Consider the following 23001-nt stretch of genomic DNA (forward strand, 5'->3'; position numbering starts at 1 on the left):
CGAGGTTATCAACCAGTGACATTATTAGCATTTTTATTTATTTATTTAAAAAAATTGTTTCTGCATAGTGCGGTACTTTTGGCGGTTTACAAATCATGCATACTTAAAATCACAACATAAATAAATGTAAAATCATATCACAAGATACTATACATAATAATTCAACATGTAAAACACATTTAAAAAACAAAATAACACATCCACAACCAAAAAGAAAACAAAAAAATCCCCCATTGCTCTATATTACATTTTTGTACTGAACCCCCATATAAATCTGCACTGATAATAATCCAGATAGTCCACTACCCGTTCTATGATTTTTCCTAGAAAAGCAAATTGGAAGCAGGTCTAAAGTTCTCTGCTCTGTCAACATCCAAATTGGATTTCTTCACTACTGGCTGAATCTGAACATTCTTTAAAAACTTTCTTCAGAGGTGCAAGGTGGTGGGCTTTACTTAAGAGAGCAATCTACTTCTAGTTCAGTAAGTTGAAATTCTCATAATATTGACAATACCATTTGCTTTCTCATTCCAATCAGCTTTGAATTAGAGCCTTCCTCCACCTTCTTGTGGATATGGCTACCTTATCTATCAAGTAAGCAGCAAAACTATCACAAACCTACTTAGAATTAACTTCATGATTTGATTTTGGTGGCGCACTGAAACTTTGACCGCATGTAGTAGGAACAGCTTAATTGTGCATTGCCTGAAACAAGACTTTCATACATTTGTTTTAAATCTGCTATATATTTGTTTCATGAAGAATCATATAGCGCTAGTCCTACTTGAAAGGGTAAATACCCATTCAGTATTTATTTGTTTCATACCACAGATTTTAAAAACTGTCATATCCCCTCTGTGGTCTGTTCTCCAAGCTGAAGAGGCTAAACTGCTAAACCTTTCTTCATAAGGAAGCCATTCCCTCCCCTTTATCATTTTTGTTGCCCTTCTCTGAACCTTTTCTAGTTCTTCTATATTGTTTTGTTTTGTTTTGTTTTCAGATGGGAGCAACCAGGACTGCATACATTACTCAAGGTGTGGTGGCACCATGGCTGTATGCAGAGGCATTATGACATTCCATTTTAATCGCTCTTCTTTTTCGAACAGTTCCTAACTGTTTGCTTTTTTGACTGTTGCTGCACAGTCAGCTGAAATTTCAGTACATTATCCTAAATGATTAAGAGCCTTTTCCTAGGTGGTAACTCCCTAATGTGAAAACCAGCATTGTGTACATAGAATTGTACACAACACTGGTGCCTCACTTAGCACTTAGCCACATTAAATTTCATCTGCCATTTAGTTGCCCAGTTCCTCAGTCTCGCAGAACCCTTCTGAAATTCCATTCAGTTTGCTTGTGTTATAAGTACTTTAAATAACTTTGTGTCACTTGCAGGCATCATCACCTTATACTTTACTCCCTATTTTAGGTCATTAATACATTAAATCACTCTGGTCCAAGTACAAGTCTTTGGGGCACTCCACTATTTACCTCCCTCCACTGAGAAAAAAATGACTATTTAGTCCATCTTCATTTCCTATCCTTAAACCAATTACCAGTCAGTCTTCCTCTTGCTTCATTGGACTTCCAGTTCAATCAGAACTAGCCTCAGCTGGGGCTGTGTGATGAAGAGCCATCAGGCAGAGCAACCCAGCAACAGTCCATGACCAGGGACATCAAGCAGCGTCTTCCTCTAGATTAGAACTCAGTTCATGTGTGTATGACTAGTGAGTATTGTTGTTAGGTGATAGCCAGGACTCCCTCGCCTCTGGGGGTTATGAATATTGCAGACTTCCCAGCAGACATGGACTTAGAAGTCAAATTTGGATCTCCTGCTTGGAAGTGCACATCACTGACACTGAGCTGTCAGGCTAGTCTATATATGTTCTTAGCATTTCAAAAAAGAGAGTGTGTTTTTTTAATAGTCGTATTTATTTTTTCAGTCCCTGAAGCAATATCCTTAAAGTACACATAGTTAGATTTGATTTGAACTTTTATGCATTTGTAAACCTAATTCTTATTTCTATTTTTTTCTTTCTGGCAGTCTGTCTGTGGCTGTGCGAACCTGTTTTTCTCCCAGCAGCAGGGAGGGGTAGGCTGTGCTTGGCCACAGGGCTATGTACTGATCATCACAGTCCAGTAGGGGTCTTGCTGTGACTGCTTGCTCTCAGTGGAAATGGGCGGTTATAGCACATTCTCCTCAACATGGCCTATCAGGGGCTACATCAGTCAAGTGCCAGCAATGGAAATTTTAATCACCCAGGATTTTTGTACCCAATTAATATATACCTAGACTACTGGATTTATCAAATTTCAGTTAAGTTGGCTTAGAGATTAACTGTTTCCTGTGTGTTTCCTGTTTCCACCTAGATGGATTCTAACCAGGAATTACAAAGCCTTGAGCAAAGGTTCAAAGGGCAGTACCTCAGGATTTTTAAACATCATGATGGAACTCAAGAAGTGCTGTAACCATTGCTACCTCATTAAGCTTCCTGAAAGTAATGAACTCTGCAACAGACAAGATGCATTACAGGTAAATGATGTGTTCATTTTCATAAAACTATCATTTTAAATTGTCCTTCAAATCATAAAAACTGGATGCTAGTCCTGTTTTAAAATAAGCCCATCATAGGCAGTAACTATATTTTAGGACCAGCCACAATATACTTACTATGTTGCAGTGCTAGAATTAACAGGCATTTAACTCTGGTTTTATACCACCAATACTCGAACATGAAAAATAGTCTTTGTAGGCTCAACCTGTAACTGATATGGAATAGTTTCTCTGTGCACAAGCAGGGCAATAATCAGCCACACAAATGAGTGATGTCATCCAATGGCACCAATAAGAAAAACCTCTTTCAGAGGTCAGAAAACCTGAGAATGTTTTATCCACATTCACATGTATTCCTGAGCAGCTGCCACTGTGTGAGTCTGCTCAATCTTTTCTTTTCAGTTAATGTAAAAAAAAAACAAAACGTTTTTAGGCACTCTCTCCTTCAGCCCCTCAGCATATTTTTTCCTTGTGTTTTCTTGTCATTTCTTCTTTTCTTTCTCAAATTATTTCATGTCATGAGTCTCCTAAAACAAACAAAATTCTTGTTAACTTCAAATTACCAAACCTGCATTTGACCTGGCTTCAACAGTCCAGATTTGAAAAAGTGTTTCTTTTCTTTCACGATGAACTTATCAGACCAGTATCACCACTGTGTTCACTATTTAGGCCCATCGCATGATGAGCCTAACTGTGCCACTTGTGCCCCATTTTCAACCAGGGCTAGAAAATCCAGAAGTGAAAGAATAACTTCTCAGACCTCCATATCAATAAAAAAAAGGGACCATCACCTAAATCAAAAAGGGCAGAGTTTCCTCATGCTAAGGGCCATGATTCGGATAAATCTCAGCACAGGTGCCATTCCCCTAAAGAGAGAGAAAATGTTCTCTTCGATACCCAAGCATACAGAAGCCAAAACAACCCCTGGGGGTACCAAAATCACATTGGCACATAGAAAAGCACCTTTGGCGCAGAAGTTTTGCCAACACTGTTGACAAGCAAAGGTGCCATATCCTTGTCGGCTCCACCAACCTATCGGCACAAAGATACAAATATTTGTGCCATTTAGCCAAAAAGATTAGTTTATTCCAAATTCACCTCTTCTAAACAATCCATGCCTGTTCTAGTTCCAGAACTGGATAGTTCCTTTACTGGAATTCCTCCTTCCTGTCAGGGTCTAAAAGACATTCTGTTCATACTCGAGATCAGTCCAGACAAGTGGGTTTTGCATCCCTACCAGCAGATGAAGGCAGAGAACCAAAAACTTTGAGGCATTGCTACATAACCGAGAGTGCCACCTTCAATCCCTCAGTATTTCTGTCTCCAGCAAATGGTAGAGGTGCAAACCTGCAGTTAAGAAAAAAAGAAAGAAACAAGGGACAGAAGAAGAGAAGTTAGAAAACGCTTCCTGAGGTGTTAGGTTCCTTCGTGGGCCATCCTTCAGTTTGAGTCAGGCGAGCGGGGGGGGGGGGGTTGGTAATCCCTGATCAGCTTTAGCCAGCATTCAGGGGTCCTGGTTCCTTCTTATCCCCTGAAGGCTCCTTCCCAGAGGTATTGCCAGCAGCAGGGAAGTATTCCTTTTTTTGCTTGAATTTCTTCCTTTGCTATGGCTGCTGTTTCTTGAAAGAAAAAAAAAAGTGTTACATTTTCCTTTCAGCAGCAACCACTTGGGCTGTTTCTGGTTTGATCATCAGGGCAGACCCGGGCTGGGGGAAAAGAGTAGTGAAGCTCCTCTGTTCGCTGCTTGGGGAGCCGAAGGCTGCATTGGGCCGCATTCCCCTCCTCTCCCACGCGCCACTATCATGCGGCTTCTGTGCCTCTGCAGCAGGCCTGGCCACATGAAGATAAGATGGCTCCGACAGCCTTTTCCCAGTGTGGGAAACCTTCAGACTGCTCGGGGAGCCGGAGCTGCGTTGGACAGTGTTCCCTTCCTCTCCCACGCCGTGATCATGCAGCTTCTGTTCTTCTGCAGCAGGCCCAGCCACATTTATTTATTTATTTTAAATTCTTATATACCGACATTCCTGTATAGTATACAAATCACACCGGTTTACAGTACAACAGAACCGTCGCGTGGGAGTGATACAATGAACATTTGAACGTTTGAAAAACAAGGAACATTTATAACCCATCGAGTACTTCAAACAAAATAAATACAGGACTTCAATATAGAATAAATAGCATATAAAAAACGTAATGCTAAGATCAGTTGGGTCTAAGATGAATAATAATGGGAAACTGAAAAGGGAGAGGCAGGTCATGGAGGGGCAGGAGAAATATGAGGGAAAAAAATGGAAGAAAATGACTAAGGAAGAAAAGCCCCAGGTAAGGCCTGGGAGGACTAGGTTGAGAGTGCAGCGTGCCCATTTTTCGCGAGCCCTAGTCCATGTCCTTGGAGCGGCATCAGTGTGTGCTTGAGTCTCCGTCGAACGCTTGACTGAAAAGCCAAGTTTTAAGATTTTTTTTGAAAGTCTGAGGGCAGAGTTCTTGACGGAGATCCGGGGGAAGCGTATTCCATAGAGTGGGCCCTGCTGTTGATAACGCTCGCTTTCTTAGGGAGGTTTTAGCAGGGGGGGCATACAGAGAGCCTTTGTATGCTCTTCTGATCGGTCTATCTGAAGTGTGTGGACAGAATTGGATGCTTAGCTTGAGAGGGGAGATGTTATGGATGTCCTTGTGGATCATCATGAGAACTTTGAAAGAGATCCTAAATTTGATGGGTAACTAGTGAAGTGACTGAAGGATGGGAGTGATGTGATCTCTTTTGTTTGAGTTGGTGAGTATCCTGGCAGCGGCATTCTGGACCATCTTAGAGGTTTGATGGTGATCGCGGGGAGACCGAGAAGGAGGGAGTTGCAGTAGTCAATTTTAGAGAGGATAATGGATTGCAGCACCAGGCGGAAGTCTCGGAAGTGCAGGAGAGGTTTCAGTTTTTTAAGTACTTGCAATTTGAAGAAGCATTCTTTAGTGGTATTTTGGACAAATGTTTTAAGATTAAATTGGTTGTCAAGCAGAACCCCTAAATCTCTGACAGAAGGTGAGTGATTGATAGCTGTTTTTGCGAATTGTGAGGAGCTTGGGGAGTTGAGTAGGACGTTGTTTTCGTCCGGCGATATGATGAGGATCTCGGTCTTATTTGTATTGAGGATAAGGTTTAAACTGGTGAGAAGGCTGTTGATCGATTGTAGACAACTATTCCAGTGGGACCAGGTTTTTTGAAGAGAGTCTGTGATTGGGAGAAGAATCTGGACATCGAATGGAGGCATCTTGTCTCCATCACATAGAAACATAGAAATGACGGCAGAAGAAGACCAAACGGCCCATCCAGTCTGCCCAGCAAGCTTCACACATTTCCCTCTCATACTTATCTGTTTCTCTTAGCTCTTTGGTTCTATTTCCCCTCCACCCCCACCAATAATGTAGAGAGCAGTGATGGAGCTGCATCCAAGTGAAATATCAAGCTTGATTAGTTAGGGGTAGTAGGGGAAGTAACCGCCACAATAAGCAAGCTACACCCATGCTTATTTGCTTTACCCAGACTATGTTATTCAGCCCTTAATGGTTGTTTTCTTCTCCCCTGCCGTTGAAGCAGGGAGCTACGCTGGATATACGTGAAGTATCAGTTTTTCTTCTCCCCTGCCGTTGAAGCAGAGAGCCATGCTGGATATGCATCGAAAGTGAAGTATCAGGCACATTTGGTTTGGGGTAGTAACCGCCGTAACAAGCCAGCTACTCCCCACTTTGTGAGTGCGAATCCTTTTTTCCACATTTCCTCTTGCTGTTGTAGCTTAGAGCGATGTTGGAGTCACAGTAACCATGTGTATGTTTATTGAATAAGGGTATTATCTCCAGGCAGTAGCCGTCATTCTGGCGAGCCACCCACTCTTTATTGACGGCCTCTTGATTTTATGGATCCACAGTGTTTATCCCACGCCCCTTTGAAGTCCTTCACAGTTCTGGTCTTCACCACTTCCTTCGGAAGGGCATTTCAGGCATCCACCACCCTCTCTGTGAAGAAATACTTCCTGACATTGGTTCTGAATCTTCCTCCCTGGAGCTTCAAATCGTGACCCCTGGTTCTGCTGATTTTTTTCCTACGGAAAAGGTTTGTCGTTGTCTTTGGATCATTAAAACCTTTCAAGTATCTGAAAGTCTGTATCATATCACCTCTGCTCCTCCTTTCCTCCAGGGTGTACATATTTAGATTCTTCAATCTCTCCTCATAAGTCATAAGTCACATGTCTCCATCACATGGAGACCATGTGATGGAGACATGTGATGGAGACATCTTGTCTCCATCACATGGAGACAAGATGCCTCAGACAGTGGTTTCCCAGTACAGGAAAGCTTGTCAGGCCAGCAGCCTTTCTGGGGGACAGCTAAATGCAGCGATGCTATGCCACGATTTGTTTCTGGAGGGGAGGGGCCCTCTGGGGAGTAATGAGTCTGGTAGGTTCCCAAGACCCTGTCAGGATCAGTACAGGAAGCCTAAACAGCCTAACAGCCTGCCATGCAGAAGAAGGGCTACAGCTTTGAAGGTGACAGGCTCTGGCGATCCTGTCGGGGAGGGGGCAGATGCAAGCTCTGGGGCCGGACAGGGGAGAGGATGACGTGGAGTTTTCCTCAGAATTTGGCTTGCTTATGCATAAGGCCTTTTAACCAGGAAAAGCACGGGCTTATTATAAACGGGTATTTCTGTCAGCCGTCTCGTCCTGCTGCAAAGAGGCAGGAGGGGCTCCTTGGCCAGGGGTCAGGGAACCTCCTTCGCCGGCTGGATCTGGACCATCCTGAGGGGCTGGTAGCTCAGAGTGACCCAGCAGATCTCACGGTGGATGTCGATCAGGCTGATCCCAAAGAGGTCCTGATAATGGAGGGAGATGACCCGCAGGTGGTTTGTCTTTTCCGTTTGGAGTTGTTGAGGCCCCTTATTTCCCATGTTCAGAAGAAGGAAGAATAAAACAACAGTAGCACTAAGCAATTACTGATCTTACCTGGCCCATTACAAAAAGCTGATAAACAATGTGAAGAAAGATTACTATGGGAAGAAAATTCAAAAATTCTCCAATAACCAAAAGCCCTCTTTAACATAGTGAGTAAATTAACTGCAGATACTACACTAGATTAGAACTCTCAGAAGACAAATGCAACGAAGTAACCTTTTTTTTCAAAGAGAAAATTGATAAACTTTTGGTGAACTTAGATGGCACGAAACAACAGGTGATAAACCTTTGTGAAAAAGACCAGGTCAAATGGGTAAATTATGAAGAGACATTGTTTACAGAGGTGGAAACTCTGTTAAAAACACTGAATCCAGCTAGTCATCCACTGGATGCAATTCCAATAACTGAATTAAAATTGATAGCTCAAACAATTATACCAACTATCACATTCATTATTAAGTCATTCAGCGAAGGCCATCTCCCTGATATTTTAAAAGATGCAATAATCAGACCCATCTTAAAAAATAAAAAATTAGATCCCTTACCCTTTAATAATTATAGACCAGTCTCAAATCTCTTGTTCCTTTAAAATTAATAGAAAAGATAGCACATAGACAGTTATCATTACACTTGGACACAAATGATATACCAGTACTTTATCCCTCCCAATTTGGTTTTTGACGTAATTTTAGTACTGAAACTTTACTTCTTGCTTTAACCGATACAGTTTTAAGAGGAATGGATAATGGGCAATCATACCAATTAATTTTTACTTGATCTTTCGGCAGCTTTCAGCACTGTTAACATTATGATTTTACTTCAAAGACTATCGGAACTAGGACTTACTGAAAATACATTAAAATGGTTTACATCTTACTTGAACAACCGGTTCTACAAAGTACAAATTAATAATACTTTTTCTGATAATATAAAATTCACTACTGGTGTCCCCCAGGGATCAGCTTTATCAGACTCACTAATCATCTATATGTTGCCATTGTCACCTGCTTTCTAGACTCGGGCTAAATTATTATATATACGCAAACGATATCCAAATTCTGTTACCGATCCAGGATACATTAGAAAAGACATACGAAACAATGGCAATGTATCTCAAAGTAATTAAGCAATTACTCACGCAAATGAAGCTAGTACTGAAAATCGAAAAAACCGAAATTATTCTTTTAGAAAGGACAATGACCCCCAGAGATTTAAGTGTAATAACAACCCGGGATAATACCACTTTCACACTGGCAGAACAGATTAGAGACTTAGGAGTAATAATTGATCCAGAACTATGCTTTAAAAAACACATAGCAGCGAAAATAAGAGAAGTGTATGCAAAATTAATGCTACTGAAACACCTTAAACCCCTACTCTCACAAAATGATTTTCATACAGTACTACAAACATTAATCTTCGCAAGTACGGACTACTGTAATGCTCTCCTTTAGGTCTTTCAGCATCCTCTAAAAGCCCTTTACAAGTCTCGCAAAATGCTGCGGCAAGAATCCTAACGGGCAGCAGAAAGAGGGATCACATTACCCCTATTCTAATTGAACTACATTGGTTACCCATTGAATCAAGAATTACATTTAAAACATTATGTATTCTACACAAATGGGGAGCAGGTAGACTGGCTGAACACTGCCATCAGGCTTCATGTTCCACAACGAAATTTGCATTCTGCCAACAAAGGCCTCCTTTCTTTACCATCAGTCCATTTGGCATGGTTAAATCAAGCTAGGGAGAGAGCAGTATCTCTAGCAGGACCGAAACTTTGGAACACATTACCACAGGAATTGAGGCTTGAAACAAATTTCAAAAGGTTTAAACATGATCTCAAAACCTGGTTATTTGGCATAGCATATACTGAGTGAAAAAAGACGCTTTTATTACCTGTTTTATGCTTTTTAAGGTCTTTTAACGTGCAGCATTAGTCTCTATTTTAGTATTTAAGTTATTGTTTTTTTCCAATTTTACCTGAATATACTGAGAGATATTAGGAACTAGTGTTTGTTTTAAATTTTAGCTATTTTAAAATGTTGTTATTTATTTTAAAATTGTGTCTGGATTATATCTGTTGTTACTCAAATTTTATGTATTGTAAACCATTACGATGGTATTTCCTAGTAACAGTATAGAAAACTTAATAAATTAATAAATATTAAGGTGGTCCAGGAGGAGTCTGACAATGAAAGGGTGGATCCGCTGTTCTTTTGACTCCAGGGCTACCTAAAAAAATCAAGATGCTGGTAAACCAGGAATGGGATTTTCCAGAAGTGATCCCCAAGGTGGCTAGAGCAAAAGTAAAATTGTATCCTCTCACGGAGGATATCCTGCAGCTGCTGGTATTGCTGAAGGTGTCTGCATCTGTCTCGGCGGTCACTAACAAGTCGACATGCAGGACTGTAAGCTAGAAATTCATTGGGAGAGGATGTTTGAAGTCTTGGTGCTGAGCCTTTGAGCAGCAATCTGTGGAGGTCTGAGGCAGAAGGCCTGTTTATGCTGAGTCCAGAAGTCTCAGGAGAAATCTTCAGCAGATGCTGGTGTTAATAGCCAGGCAACTCAGGTAGAGGCCAGGATTGTGTATGAAACTGACATGCTTTATGATTTGAGCTGGACTTCTCGGTGTGACATCTGCTGTGGTTGCAGAATTGGTCAGCTGATATGTGGTCCAAGTCTCAGCTCTGTAATCTTCCCTTTAAAAGAAGGAAAATTGTTGTTCAGGGAGGACCTGAAACAATTGATGAAGGTTTTGGGGGAGTCTAAAGGGAATATGTTGCCGGAGGATAAGATGACATAAGAACATAAGAAATTGCCATGCTGGGTCACACCAAGGGTCCATCAAGCCCAGCATCCTGTTTCCAACAGAGGCCAAACCAGGCCACAAGAACCTGGCAATTATCCAAACACTAAGAAGATCCCATGCTACTGATGCAATTAATAGCAGAGGCTATTCCCTAAGTAAACTTGATTAATAGCCGTTAATAGACTTCTCCTCCAAGAACTTATCCAAACCTTTTTTGAACCCAGCTACACTAACTGCACTAACCACATCCTCTGGCAACAAATTCCAGAGGTTTATTGTGCGTTGAGTGAAAAAGATTTTTTTTCCAATTAGTCTTAAATGTACTACTTGCTAACTTCATGGAATGCCCCCTAGTCCTTCTATTATTCGAAAGTGTAAATAACCAATTCACATCTACTCGTTCAAGACCTCTCATGATCTTAAAGACCTCTATCATATCCCCCCTCAGCCGTCTCTTCTCCAAGCTGAACAGCCCTAACCTCTTCAGCCTTTCCTCATAGGGGAATTGTTCCATCCTCTTTATCATTTTGGTTGCCCTTCTCTGTACCTTCTCCATCGCAACTATATCTTTTTTGAGATGCGGCGACCAGAATTGTACACAGTATTCAAGGTGTGGTCTCACCATGGAGCGATATAGAGGCATTATGACATTTTCCGTTTTATTCATCATTCCCTTCCTAATAATTCCTAACATTCTGTTTGCTTTTTTGACTGCTGCAGCACACTGAGCCGACGATTTTAAAGTATTATCCAGTCAGGAAGTCTTTTCCCCCTCACTCTAGGTTTCGGGAGTTGTGGCTGTTTTTGTCACAGTAAGGGTTCTGCACTGTCTTCAGGCAGAACCAGAGATCCGGTAGGCAGCTGTCCTTTTGAGGTATCCATAGACTTCCCTGAGAGGACTCCAAACAGGGGGCCAATGGCAGTAAAGTTTCACAATGAAGCCAAGCTGGTACACTCTCTTGAGATGGTGGTGGAAGGCCGTCTATCACAGTTTTACGAAGAGGGGACGAGGATTACCTCGGACCAATGGGTCCTAGAAATAATAAGTGACGGCTATGCTTTAGAATTTTTTCGCCCCATCACAGTAGCTTTCATGGTGTCTCATTGCAGTGTGCAAGGCAAGCAAGCGGTGATTCAGGATACATTGTGTTGCCTTCAGTTGTTGGAATGATAGTACCGGTAAGTATCGGGAAGTACTCGATTTATTGTGTTGTACCAAAAAAGGAAGGAGTCTTTCATCCCATCCTCGATCTGCAAAAAATGAAATGTGATACTGCGAGTTCCCCATTTTTCCGTATGAAAACATTGAGGACAGTGATAGCGGCAGTTTATCTTGTGGAGTTTTTCAGGCCTCGCTGGACTTGATGGAAGCCTATCTGCACATACCCATTCAGGAAGAACATCAAAGTTTCTTCATGTTATGGTTCTGGAATAACTTTTCCAGTTTCAGGCCCTCCCATTGGGTTTAGCAACTGCACCTCGCACATTCACACTTATCCAGATAACTGGTTTATCCAAGGGAAATCGGAAGAAGCATGCTGGTAGTCTGTCTGCACGGTGATGGATATGTTGTGGTCTTTGAGCTGGGTGGTAAATTTGGTGAAAAGTCACCTGAGCCCTGCCCAGATGCTGGAATACTTGGGGGCAAAGTTCAATGCTCGGCAGAGTGTTTTTCACCTTGGAGAGGATTTGAAAGTTACAGTCCCAGGTGGTGCGGATTTTGCGGATGCCAGTGCCCAGGGCTTGGGATTATCTTCAGGTCCTGGATTCAATGGCATCTACGTTGAATTTGGTGCCATGCACTTTTGCCCACATGCACCCTCTACAGGAGGCATTGCTGTCGTGCTTGAATCCGTTGTCAGAGGAGTTTCATCAGACTTTACCGCTGCAGTATACTTCCAGGTCCAGTCTCTCATGGTGGCTGTGTCGGCCCAATTTGGAGAAAGAGATGGGCCTGGAGGTTCTGGACTGGGTAATAGGAATCACGGATGCCAACTTGAAGGATTGGGAGGCGATCTGTCAAGAACAGCTGGCACAAGGACTGTGATTGCCAGTGGAAGCATCCTGGTCTATCAATCACTTGGAAACGAGAGCAATATGCAGGGCCTTGTGGAATTCGTTCCACAAGGCCAAGGTCGAATGGTCAGTGTGTGTTCGGACAATGCGACAGCAGTGGCTTTTATCAACCAACAAAGGGGAACGAAGAGTCGCGCAGTTGCCCAAGGAGCCCAGAACCTTTTTGCCTGGGCGGAGCAACATTTGCAAGGAATAGCCACTTCACATATTGCAGGAGTGGGTAATGTGCAAGTGGACTGTCTAAGCAGGTAACAGTTGGACCTGGGAGAATGGGAGCTGTCGAAGGAGGCCTTCGGTCTTATCCAGTCTCATTTGAAGCAGTCCCCGTTTGGATCTGATAGCGACAAAGAGCAATGTCAAGGCAGCAAGTTTCTTCAGCTGCAGATGATAGGTTGCAGCCAAGGGCATAGACGCTCGGGTTCTTCCATGGCCTACAAGGATCCTGCTATTTGTGTTCCCTCCAGGTCGAGTGTTTAGGCATATTGAGAGGCGTCCGGGCCAGGTGGTACTGGGGCTGCCAGAGTGGCTGCGTCATCCGTGGTTCACGGATCTGGTTCAGCACACAATGGACGGTCCCTGAGATTGTCTCATTTGCAGGGGCTGTTAAGGCAAGGTCCTATTTTTCTCGGATCGGGCAGTTCATTTTTGTCTTGCAACTTGACTTTTGAGAGCAAACACTTGCAACAAAAAGGATTCTCTGAGCCCATGATTTTCAAGAGCTTAGCTTACAATTCCTTGCAGATTTTGGTGGCAGCCTTGGGGAGTCTCAGAGATATACTACCGGGAAAAGGTTGTTGGCCTCACATCCAGATGTTGTGAGGTTTTTGAAGGGGGTTGAGCATCTGTGGCCATTGGTGCATAGATTGGGTCCAGAATGGAGTTTAAACTTGGTCTTGCGGGTGCTTTGTGGGCCTCCGTTTTGAACTGTTGAGGAAGGCATCGTTAAAGGACCTCACTCTGAAGGTGGTATTTTTGGTGGCAATTTTTTCATTTAGAAGGATCTCTGAGCTGCAGGCTTTGTTCTGTAGGGAACCATTCTTGATGATTTCGGACTAGGGGGTGTCTTTTCGCATGGTACCTTCATTCCTATCTAAGGTGGTATCTTTGTTTCACCTGAATCAGACTGTGGAGCTCCTGCCTTCCCAAATTGATCTGCTGAGTCACCAGAGGCATACATCACAAACGGTTTTCTGCGGTAGAATCATTTGTTTGTATTGTTTGGAGGTGCCAGAAATGGATGCAAGGCCTTCAAGGGCACGATAGTGCGTTGACTGAAGCAAGCTATTGTTTCAGCCTACCTTTTGTAAGGGAAGAATTCCAGAGGGGTTGCATGTGCACTCTACTAGAGCGCAACCAATGTTGTGGGCCAAGTGTCAATTAGTGTCGCCGCGGGAGATTTGTAGAGCAATGACGTGGTCTTCTCTTCACACTTTATCTTGCTGTTACCATTTAGATGTTCAGGCTCCAGGAGAGCCGCCTTTGGCGAAAGTGGATTTAGAGGGGGTCTTTCATAGGCCCGCCCAGTGTAGGGGTGCTTTGGTACATCCCACTTGTCTGGATTGATCTGGGGTACGAACAGGAAAGGAAAATTGGTTCTTACTTGCTAATTTTTGTTCCTGAAGTACCTTAATATTCTCAAGACCATTATGACAAGACCATGTTCTGGCATGCTTACTGGAAAGAACTGTCAGAATATATATAGAGAACCTAAAGACGTTTGCCAGGTTGTGGTTAGCCCCTTGGGTTGATTTGTGGTTTTTCTGTTTGGGGGGCTCCAACTTTGGGTTTGGCAATTGCCCTCATTTAGGGGGTTGTTAAGTTGTTGAGTAGTTGTTATTCTATAGTTGGCTTGGGTACAGGTCAATACTGAGGGACTGCAAGTGACACTCTCGGTTATGTAGCAGTGCCTCTAAAGTTTTTGGTTCTCTGCCTCCATCTGCTGGTAGGGATGCAAAACCCACTTGTCTGGACTGATCTGTGGTACTTCAGGAACAAGAATTAGCAGGTAAGAACAATTTTCCTATGCTGTAGCTGCACTTGGAATTGATCATTTTTAATTTAGAAGACAAAGTAGAAAACAAAACATGTGTTTCCTGACTTATGGTACCACGACAATCAAACCACCAACCCTAGACCTAGGAATTATAAATATCACTCCCTCAGATCAAATACGAGACCTAGGAATACAGATCGATGAGAACTTCACTATGAAAAAGCATATAAGCAAATTAATCAAACAGGATACTCCAAGCTGAGAATATTACATAGTCTGAAACCTTTACTAACAATACAGAACTTCTGCACTGTATTACAAACATTGATATTTACAAACTTAGACTCCCTGTTACTGGGCCTACCCTCATGTCTACTAAAACTACTACAGTTACTTCAAAATGCCTCTGCTAGACTCTTACTAGGGGCAAAGAAATTTGACCACATCACCCCCATGCTATTAGTACTGCACTGGCTTCTTGTATAATCCAAAATTTACTATAAAGTATAAACTAATTTTCATTATCATCAACAATATTAATCCATGCTTATTAGGAGTGACGCTTCAACATTACATACCACAAAGAGCCCAAAACAAAGGACTTCAAATGGTGCATTCTACTTGGAACACACACCTAACGCAAATAAGAGACCAAATGTTCTGCATAGTGGGCCCCAAGTTGTCAAACTCTCTTCCAGAGTCATGATGCCAAATAACAGAGTTTCAAACATGAACTGAAAACATGGTTCTTTAGAAATGCATACGACTTAACATAAAATACCAGTATGCTGATAACTTCAGCGTCAATATCAGAGATAATATTAGTGGAGCTAGCTATAAACAATGAATGATGTAAAGTGTATTGTTAGTAGAATTAGAATTTATATTTGAAGATGTGTTGATCTAGGAAATGTATGAACATGACCTCGAACTACCTAGAAAATGTATGAATATGAACCAAATTATAAGCTGTTGTGTTGATCTAAAATATGAACCAGAATATGTATTTACTATGATGTTGACCTAGAATATGAATGCTGAGTTTGTAAACTGTTGTGATCTTCTTTTGGAACGGCGGTATATAAAATGACTACATAAATAAATAAACAGGTGGAAGCCCACATCCACAGCAGAAAAAAAAACCCTGCAGAGGTTCCCCCCCCCCCTTTTTTCTGGGGCCACTCAGTTCCATTCTCCTAACTGAAGCTACAACAAGCCAAGGGGGTTAGCCCCTCCTATGCAGTCAAGGGTCAAGCAGTGAGCCAGGGCTGGACAAGACAGTTTTTTTTTAAATCTCATTCCCCGGAGAGACACCCTGGCTGGAGGCAGCTCCAGAAGCAGGGAGGATGGACCAAGTGATCCAGGTCCTTACTATAGAGCAGCAACAATTGCAGAATGTCACATAAATTAACCAGCAGCAGGCGCTGCGAGAGCAACTTGTGCATCAAAACACAATGCTAAATCAGGTAGCACAGGCTGTGCAGATTGCTGTGTCCAGGAAAACCCAGGTGAATCTGTCACCTCACTTCCTATTTAAAATGAAAGCAGGCAAGGACCTAGACATCTTCCTGAAAATCTTTGAGAGGACTGCCCACTTATCAGCACTGCACTGGCTTTCTGTACAATCCAGAATTCACTATACAGTATTAACTCTATTAATCCATGCTTACTAGGAATGACACTACAACATTACACACTACAGAGAGCCCTATGATCACAAAATAAAGGACTTCGACTGGTGCCTTCTACTCGGAAGACAGACCTAACGCAAATAAGAGACCGAATGTTCTCCATAGCGGGCCCAAAATTGTGGAACTCTCTTCCAGAGTTATTTCGCCAAATAGGAAGAAAGAGTTTCAAGCATGAACTGAAAACATGGCTCTTTAGAAGTGCATATGACGTAACATAAAATACCTGATAACTTAAACGTCAGAACCAGAGATAATGTTAGTGGAGCGAGCTATAAACAATGAATGATGTAAAGCGTATTGTTAGTAGAATTAGAATTTATATTTGAAATTGTGTTGATCTAGGAAATGTATGAACATGAACTACCTAGAAAATATATGAATATGAACTAGATTATGGATTGACCTAAAATATGAACCAGAATATGGATTTACTATGACGTTGACCTAGAATATGAATGTTGACACAGTACATGATTTGGTTCTCCATGTATTAGCTATATAATGTTCTAAGGGACTCTGCTTAGGGAGCAGGGTGATGATTACAGCTGCACATGCTCAATAGAGCATGTTTCAAAGCTCTAGAATCTTTGAGATCAAAGTTCTGGGTCGGACTCCTTCCAATGATGTCACCCATGTGTGAGGACCAACATCCTGCTGACCTCGGGGAACACCTATTACAGGTAGACAACTCTTCTTTATCTAGGAAACCTTGTAAGTCAACGAACTCCTGTAACTGGGAAATCACAACCTTTTACATGGTTCTATAAAGGAGGGAAGAATAGAAATGGGATGGTAGTTAACTGAAACAGTGACGTCTTCATTGGATTTCTTAAGAAGAGGATGAACTGCTGCTGATTTAAGTGGTGCAGGAACCCAGACCCTTAGAAAAATTGATTTTTGCTATTACATTCCCAGCGTCCGAGCGAAGTATTTAGATGAGGGCGGCAGAACAGGAATTGAATGGGCAAAACCACATCCATTAATTTTTTTAGTGCCTCATTTACTTCAGAGGTACATGTGAATGAACTCAGTCCTTGATGAAATAGAACTGGGAGGTTGGTGTGAAGACGGTAAAGATAAAACAAATTAGCTAGTATTGAGAGAGGTATTGATTTGAGGTACTTTGAAATGAAAAAAGGGGTGAAACTTTCACAGAGAGAAGTAGTAATGGGTAAGCTAGATGGGCTGGGTGCAGCGATCAGAAAGTGGACTATGTGAAATAGCTCCCAAGGTTGGGAGATTGCACTAAGAATGCGACCAGAATACTATTCCTATCTGGCTTGTTCTGTTGCTGTCTTATAGGAGCATAGCCTAGCTTGGTAAAGGGAAAGATTGGTACTGCTCTTATTTTTCCGTCACTGGCATTTGGTTCTTCAGAGCTCGCTTTTGTGACTATTTAAGGAAGTTGAGAACCAAGAGGCATTGTTGCTTCCAACAAAAGTGAATGGTTTCAAAGGGGCCATCGCATTTAAGGAGGAATGCAGTGAATTTTTCCAAAGGTCCACTAAACTCATAATTTCTTGAGCATTAGTCTCCAAAAGCTCAGGTACTCATTTGTTGCATAGGTTGTCGATGTCTATAGGAGGCCTTTTAACTACTGTGCAAGGGGTAGGCTTTCCCTGGAAAAGGCCTGCAGAAAACTCTGAGACAACGTATTAAATAATGATCCAATCAGGGAACCGCAATGGAGGAGATGGATAAAGAATAAGCAACTCAAGTCGCGCAAGTAAAGCTTAGATCTAATATATGCCCCATTTTATGAGTAGGATGATGAATGACCTGGGAAAATCCCGGGGCACTCATAAAATGTAGAAAGTCCCAGCAAGGATTTGAAAGAGGAGAGCAATCAACATGCATATTGACGTCTCCTAGAATGATTGCATTTCTAGTATCTACTTTAAAGGTAAGTAGAGTGACACCCTCAGGATGTTTAGACAGGTTCAGTATACCAATTTGAGACTTTCAATCTGTTCAATGTTGTCCAGGGGCAGTAAAGATAGTTGCAGATGAAATTTGGCAATGATTAACAACCTGCTCCTGTTTTTTCCAGTGCGGTGTTCAGAAAAGGTAACATAGTTAAGGATTTTTAGTTAGTTCAGAAGCACAGAGTCAGACGCCCACAGCCATGATTCAGTTATACCAGCAACATCTGGGGATTCATCTCTAAGCAGGCCAATCGAAATAGGAATCTTTTTGCGAATTGCTTGTTTTGGTTTTTTTTATTTAGATTTATATTCTGCTTTTCGCACTTTTTTCAGTGCTTCAAAGTGGATTACACTCAGGTACTGTAGGTATTTCTCTATCCCCAGAGGGCTTAAAATCTAAGTTTGTACCTGAGGCAATGGAGGGTAAAGTGACTTGCCCAAGGTCACAAGGAGCAACAGCAGGACTCGAACCCTGGTCTCCTGGTTCATAGCCCACTGCTCTAACCACTAGGCAACTTCTCCATTCCCTGTTAAAGCTTGAGCTTTAACAACAGGGAATGAGGAGTTGCAGCAGAATTTTGACCATAAACAGTGTAATCACATGAGAGAGAGATGTTAACGACCCCCACAGCTCTTGAACCGGCTAAAGCAAAGCCAGCCCCGCAACAGGTGGACCCCCATAGCGGTGTTGCCTAGTCAATACTGGAATGTAATCCTTCCTGGTGGCATGCATTACCATACAGACACTTTTAAATACGAGCAGTACCAAAAATATGGCAAAGGCATGAAGCACACATGAAGGCGCGCACAAAGGAATATGCTCCTTAGTTGCATTCTTTCGTGTGTGTACACCCTCTGCGCGTGGGACCTCCAGCGTCGCAGTGGGCCTTTAGTGGGAAGCCTCCAGTGACGTCATTGGGGGGGAGGGCCAGCACCTATGGCAACAGCGGTGAATTTGAAGGAGAACCCCACCAACTTGAGAAAGAAAACAGTGTCCAGGACTTTTGCAGGTAACTGGCTTCAACAAGGCGGACAGGCAAAGCAGCTATAGTGGCAGTGCTAGTAATTCCTCCAGTGTCACGGTGGACCTTTAGTGGGAAGCCTCCAATAATGTCATCGACTTAAGATTTTGAGCTCTTCTGTCAAGAAGAAAGAGCAAATCCTGCTGTGCAAATCTGATAGACATCTATCCCAAATAACTCATGCCTGTTGATGCAAAGGCGGTTTCCACCAACTATTCAGTCAAAGAGTGTGTGGTAGCTGGGAGCAGATACAGTTTGTGAAACAGCCAGGAGGATGCAGGGAGGCAGAGTCTGGCTGGTTCATACACAAAAAATGTAATTACAGAAAACAAACAGAAAAAGAAGGTCCAAAGGCTGTTTACCTCAGCAGTCCTTAAATGCAGTTCCATACACATTAAATGTCATCTGGTGGTATGCTGACTTCCTGCCTGTTTCCCAGGGCCTCACTATCCCTTCTGGGCCCTGAGTCCAAATTCTGTGGTGAGGGATTATTCTTCACACAGAATCCCTTGTGGGGCTGGTTCTTAAGGAGAGGACCAGACCAGATAGCTGTGGCCAGTCCCTTAAGGTGTTCTGAGGGAGTTTCTTATACATTCCCTCACAGGATGTTAAGACTTATGCAATCAAGACTCTTTGGAGATTTATTCTTAATTACTTTTGGACTATTTCTATAATTGTTCTTTCATAATGAAAGTTTAAAGTGTGCTATATAGATCAGTGAAATAAACTCCTACTTTAATGTATTTTGATTTGTATTTTTTAGACAGTAGAATATGAAAAATGTACAAGGATGTGAAAACTTTTATATTGCACTGTAATTAATTACAGTACAATATGAAAGATGGCTGTATCCTTAATTGATTTTTTTTTTTTTGCACCAGGGCAATTTTCTAAAAATAATTTTATCATTAAGAAAGCTTTTTAGGGGCAAATGTTTATACTATTTTATTTATTTATGAACATTTGATATGCTGCCTTGTCCCAAAGTTGGTCTCAAGGCAGATTACAATAAATTTAAATGAGGATTACAGTTGAATCAGAATTTGCAATTAGTGTAGCATTGTGAGCCAGCATAAGAAATCCATTTGTCAATAATTTCAAGACCCAACTGTGTATAACACAGTCTCTAGTCAGGAGTTCAAGTATTTTGGCCAAAGATGTTGATCTTAGTTTTTCCACAAACTTAAGGTAGCATGGCTCTAGGTGCCATGCTCTAGAATTTTGTTCCAAACTTTTGGTGCATAATGGCTGAAAGCAAGGAGTCTCATGCAGAACAAATCTGGCAGCAGTCAGCAGAGGAGAGGAAAAGAGCCATTTCAGTGGACTAGAGTTCCCTTGAGGGTGTGTAAGAGAAGAGTTGAGAGGGGTTTTCAGTGGCCTGTTTATTCAAGCTTTTGAAGACAAAACACAGTTATAAATTTTATCCTGCTTTCTATTTGGAGCAGGCGAAGTTGATATAGAATACACTTGATATGATCAGTTGCTTTTATACCTACCAGCATTCTTGTGGCTGTGCTTTGTAGGAGCTGGAGGTGCTTCACAGTGTATTGTGAAATGCTGTTGTATATGGAATTGCAGCAATCAATTTGGCTGGTGACTAACACATGGATTGCAACAGGAAGATTGTGTTTATCAAGAAAATTGCATAGTTGGCAGAGCTGATACAGATACATGGAGGACCTTACTGTTTTCGAGATGTGGGGTGTGGGGTTCCATTGTGAGGTTTTGGTCGAGTTGAACCTCTAAGTTTCATACTGACTCCTTAGAATGTAAAGTGGTATCTGCTAGTAAGGGAAGTGATTATAGGAGGTAGCCTTGGCAGCTGAATCAAATGAGTTCCTATTTAGATGGATTTAAACTGAATTTGTATTTGCTAAGCCATTTGCCTACTGTAAGACAGTTATTGCGATTGATAATGGATGTAGTTTGGTCAGATCCTGTTTTGATGCAGAGGTGGATGTCATCTGCAGATAGGTGGAATTTAATATTGAAGGACTGGATGAGGTTACAGATAGGACACATGTTAATGTTGAATGGTATTGGGGAGAGGATTATGGAACTTGATATTGAAGGACTGGATGAGGTTGCAGGTAGGATGCATATAAATGTTGAACAGTATCAGAGAGAAGATTGAACCTGAGGCACTCCACAGGCAGTTGTAAAAATAATTAACATTTTGTGTGTACCTTATGAATATGAATCCCCCTTTCCTTTTTTTTTCATATCTTATGGATCAATTTGGCTGCTCTTTTTTCTGTTTGATTTTCCTTGAACCACTTATTTTGTCGTCTTAATCACTGTGATGGTTCTTTTTGTCTCTGTTTTATATTTTGTTAACTGTAATATGGACCACCTTTTGGGGAAATGAATGCCTGTTAGTACAACCAGTCAGCAGACAGCTAATTTAGTCAGTCCATTATATAGTTATACAAAGTATGAATGGTTTTGGAGAACTGCATGCTCATTTTGCAAATTGGCTGTTCTGTTGTCTTTACAGCATTTAATTCGTAGCAGTGGGAAACTAATCCTCCTTGACAAATTGCTGATCCGTCTGCGTGAGCGAGGCAACAGAGTTCTTATCTTCTCTCAAATGGTGCGGATGCTGGACATCCTTGCAGACTATTTGAAGTATCGTCAGTTCCCTTTCCAGGTGAGGCTTTGTCCTTTGGTCTTGCAATGACAGAAATGAATGTCAGGTTTAGCTACAAAAAATTAGAAGTAAATCAATATAAGGAAAACATGATCAAGTAACATATTTAAAAATTGTAGAAATCCAGTAAAGCTGGATCCTAAAGCAAAGAAGGTCATTGCTGTTTGATACAGTGAGTGGTCTGGATAAGGATAAGGATGGACCTGTGCTCACAGGCTTCTTTCAGCATATAATAATAATTTACACCCAATAATTTACAATCCAATTTGTTGGATTGGAAAATATGTTTCACCATTGACTCTCTTGAGCATCCTGGCTTTCGTTTTGTATTTCCGTGATGAAGCCTTTCTCCATGAAATGTAATATCATGTAGGAGGACCATAGCTGAAGGATTACTTAACTGCGAAGACACCTCTTTTAAGATACGTTTTTGGGCATTTGTAATGAGCACAGTTTTGGTGATGAACACTGTGTTGGCACCACTTTTAGTGGATTATGTCACTGTTTCAAGTATGTGATATGTGATGATTATACAATAATAATAGCCTATTTAGAGTGTTAGCCTATTCATGAACAATTCTCACTTGAAAAAAAGCAAGTAAAAAATCAAGACTATAAAGTGTGTATGTGGAATTATGTTAATTTGGACATTTATTTGGTAAACTCATATTTTGTCCATGTAACAGTTAAAAAAAAATTGTGGATTATTTTCCAGTTGTTTGTATATACTTTTATTTTCGGATAGAGCAGTTCAATAAGATTCCAAGTTTTTCTTGTGCAACAAAAACTCGCACCACCTCAGATTTCGTTTAAGTGAAAGGTAATTCCTTACTATACCATGGGGCATTATGATTATGCTTGATCATTTTAATAGCAAAAGGATCAGTGTCATCCAAAACAGAATTCAATGAATTTTGCCAACCAATTACAGCAGTTTCTGCATCCAAGGCAGCTACATTTTACAGTTGTGGTAACCAAGAAAATGCAATTATTCTACCTCATATTTACTCCTTTTTGTATATTGTCTTAGAATATTAACTGAATACATATCAGGCACGTCACATTCATTTTTAAGGATATCAACATATTTTCTGACCTGGGTATCTAAAGGCATGATGATGATATGGACTTGATTAGCTTGACATCAAAACTGAAAAGGAGACTGTCCACTACATAGTGTGGGTTAATTCTATTTTCCAGTTGTTGGGCTAGGATTTCTCCTAGCAGGAGTAGGGCCAGAATCTGGGGCAAGGCCACACTGGGTCTTCTGCTAAACCAGCCATTTGCTCACAAGTTGAGCCCTTGGGTTCTGGTGGCCAGCAGGATGTAGCTAGAACATGG

General features: G+C 41.6%; 1 protein-coding gene across 2 annotated transcripts in view; it reads left to right on the forward strand.

The window, feature by feature from the left end:
• Positions 1-23001, forward strand: part of CHD1 (chromodomain helicase DNA binding protein 1) — a 330081-nt gene that overhangs the window by 152474 nt on the left and 154606 nt on the right. For both annotated transcript variants that reach the window (XM_029572713.1, XM_029572721.1), the window contains exons 16-17: positions 2368-2530; positions 21508-21660. In XM_029572713.1, coding sequence (XP_029428573.1) covers positions 2368-2530; positions 21508-21660 — 316 coding nt within the window. The remainder of the gene's footprint in view (positions 1-2367; positions 2531-21507; positions 21661-23001) is intronic.

This window comes from Rhinatrema bivittatum, chromosome 1 (assembly GCF_901001135.1).
Source record: "Rhinatrema bivittatum chromosome 1, aRhiBiv1.1, whole genome shotgun sequence".
Taxonomy (NCBI): Eukaryota; Metazoa; Chordata; class Amphibia; order Gymnophiona; family Rhinatrematidae; genus Rhinatrema; species Rhinatrema bivittatum.